The sequence below is a fragment of the Saprolegnia parasitica genome (genome assembly GCF_000151545.1).
Source record: "Saprolegnia parasitica CBS 223.65 unplaced genomic scaffold supercont2.1215, whole genome shotgun sequence".
Lineage (NCBI taxonomy): Eukaryota > Oomycota > Saprolegniomycetes > Saprolegniales > Saprolegniaceae > Saprolegnia > Saprolegnia parasitica.
The window spans coordinates 1-2,258 of NW_012157609.1; the positions used below are offsets into that span (position 1 = coordinate 1).

At 59.8% G+C, this 2,258-nt stretch overlaps 2 protein-coding genes across 2 annotated transcripts; both read right to left on the reverse strand.

The window, feature by feature from the left end:
• Positions 1-10: 10 nt before the first annotated feature.
• SPRG_18457 (hypothetical protein) lies at positions 11-1,312 on the reverse strand (the record flags this gene model as incomplete). The annotated part of the gene is made up of 2 exons (XM_012357896.1): positions 91-1,312; positions 11-65 (listed from the first exon to the last, which is right to left on the reverse strand). Exons 1-2 carry the CDS (start codon positions 1,302-1,304, stop codon positions 11-13), a joined length of 1,269 nt encoding a protein of 422 aa, XP_012213286.1. The 5' UTR covers positions 1,305-1,312.
• Positions 1,313-1,773: 461 nt separating this feature from the next.
• Positions 1,774-2,236, reverse strand: SPRG_18458 (hypothetical protein; the record flags this gene model as incomplete). Its single annotated transcript, XM_012357897.1, has 1 exon — positions 1,774-2,236. One exon carries the CDS (start codon positions 2,234-2,236, stop codon positions 1,808-1,810), a length of 429 nt encoding a protein of 142 aa, XP_012213287.1. The 3' UTR covers positions 1,774-1,807.
• Positions 2,237-2,258: the final 22 nt, after the last annotated feature.

Consider the following 2,258-nt stretch of genomic DNA (forward strand, 5'->3'; position numbering starts at 1 on the left):
AGAATCTGGCTCAGCTGGAGCCAGAAGAAGGGGCCGAGCATGCAGAGGTACGTGAGCACTTGGAGCTTGTTGGTGGACGACGCGTAGTACTTTCGGTATGACACCAAAAACGGCGTGATCGGCACGTACAAGACGATGACGATCGACCAAAAGAGCTTGCCAATAAGGTTGGCGTTGGCCCGGCGCTGGACGAGCCACGGGTCTTCGCCGAGAAGCTCCTTGACTTCGAGATGCAGAAAGTAAAAGGCGAGGAGCCAGTAGCCGAGGAAGGCTGTCGCCGCGAGCACCAAATCGCCCATGTTGTTGCCAGCGCGGCGCTCAAGAGCGTACACCACGACGATCGGCGTTGCAACCAGGATCGTCCAGAGAAGCGTGCGTCGGAGCAGCCACGCTTTGGCCTGGGCCTTGTACACAGCAGCCTCGGGGATCGCAAAAGCCGGGTCAAAGACGTACTTGCCGTCGTACATCCAGCGCGTGAGCTTGGTAAACTTGCGCGGCTTGAGATGGCGCAGATGGATGAACGCAAAAAATGCAAAGACGAGCGCCGCGAGCCAAAGCGTGAGCTGCGCGGGAAACGAGTCGATGAGATTCTGAGCGCGCTCGACCTCGTCACTCGCTTGGACGGCTCGCGACGCGACGACGGCGGCCCGCAGCCGAAAGTCGAACGTGACCGTCGTGAGCACGGCGCCGAGCATGAGAATGTACAAGAGCAGCTGCTGGTAGTACTTTCGCGCACCAAAGAGCTCCCACTTGACGTCCAGCACACGCTGCAGCACGACGTGCTGCAAAAGGTCGTGCTTGGCGCCACCGTCGTCCACGATCGAGTCGTTCAAGACGGAGTACAAGGCCGACGACTTGACGTTCTTCCGGCCGCAGATCGCGTCGAGCTGCGTAAAAGTATAGTCGTACCGGCCACTTGAGACGAACTGGTCGAGGTACTTGGCGGCAGCGGCGGGGTCGTTCTCGACTGCTTGGTGGAAGAGGCGCTCGTCAAAGTCGGCGCCATTAGCGACCATGAGCTCGGCGCGGAGGCTCGTGAGGAACGCGTTGGAAGAGTCCTTGGCGCGGTAGTGGGCTTCGTTGCGCAGCAAAGCCGCGCAGTTGACGTGCTTGAACTTCTCGGCGTATTCGACGGGCGACATGCCCGAGTCGTCCTCGAGCGCAATGTCGACCTTGGGGTCGAGAAGAAGCTTCTTCACGAGTTCATAGTCCCCGCTTGCGCACGCGTGTGAGAGCTGCGTCCGACCAGTCGCGTCGATCGCGTTGACAGCGGTGTGCAGGATCGACGGCAGCGTCCCGGGCATGGCAGAGGCCAATTAAAAAATACGGCTCACGCTGTCGATTGCCGTCGGGTTGTAAACCATCTGGTTTACGTTTGCTGTTCTATTGTACAAGCTCGAAGCTGCTCTCGACTCTACGATCTGTACAAGGGGTCGTTCGCTGTCTCGTAAGACTTGCAAAGCCTCCTCGTGAGCCACGGCCTCGCCATCGCCTTTGCAGCTCTCTTGGTGCTCGTTATGCGGCGCTCGCGGACATGCCCCAAGCGTCGTAGGAAGGTGATTGACCAGCACCGCGTCTGCGCTGGCTTGGATCGTGCGCCGCTCGTTGCTGTGTCGCGTTCGGTTGTGCTCGACCACCGCTGCGTGCTGCTCGTGCCAGTCGCAGATCCCTACCTTGCCTGCGCTTCCATGAACGCATGGAGCACGACGGCGCCACGCGATAAAATTTAGCACCTCAATAGGTGCTTCGATTATCAACAAAAATGACACCAAGCACATTTGAACGTGGTCAACGTTATCGCGTCGATTCAGTCGCGATGCAGCTTTTGCGCAGCGACAAGAATCGCTTGCATTTGACTCTGCACCGACGCATTGAGCGCCGCGAGCTGTGTGCTGAGGCGCTCGTTCTGCGCCGCCAGGTTCTGCACCGTGGCTTCCAGCGTCTCGTTCATCGCAACGTCGTCCAATGCGGCCGTCACTTCGTGCTTGGCGACGCGCTCTTCGAAGACCGGGTTGCGCACCGTACCACCGCCAGCAGCCTTGGGCAATGTCATCTCGAGCAGCTTCTCGCGCGCCGCTTCCGTGTGCCCCAGCATCGTCTCGAGGCGCAGCACGCAGCGCGCGTAGCTCGCCAGCGCCCGCGACTGCAGCTTGGCCCAGTTGCGGTCGACCGTCTTGTTCATCATCGCAAGCAGCAAGTTGAGCAGAAGCACGACCATGACCGCGCAGTGGAACATGCGCAGAATAAAGCCGAAATGC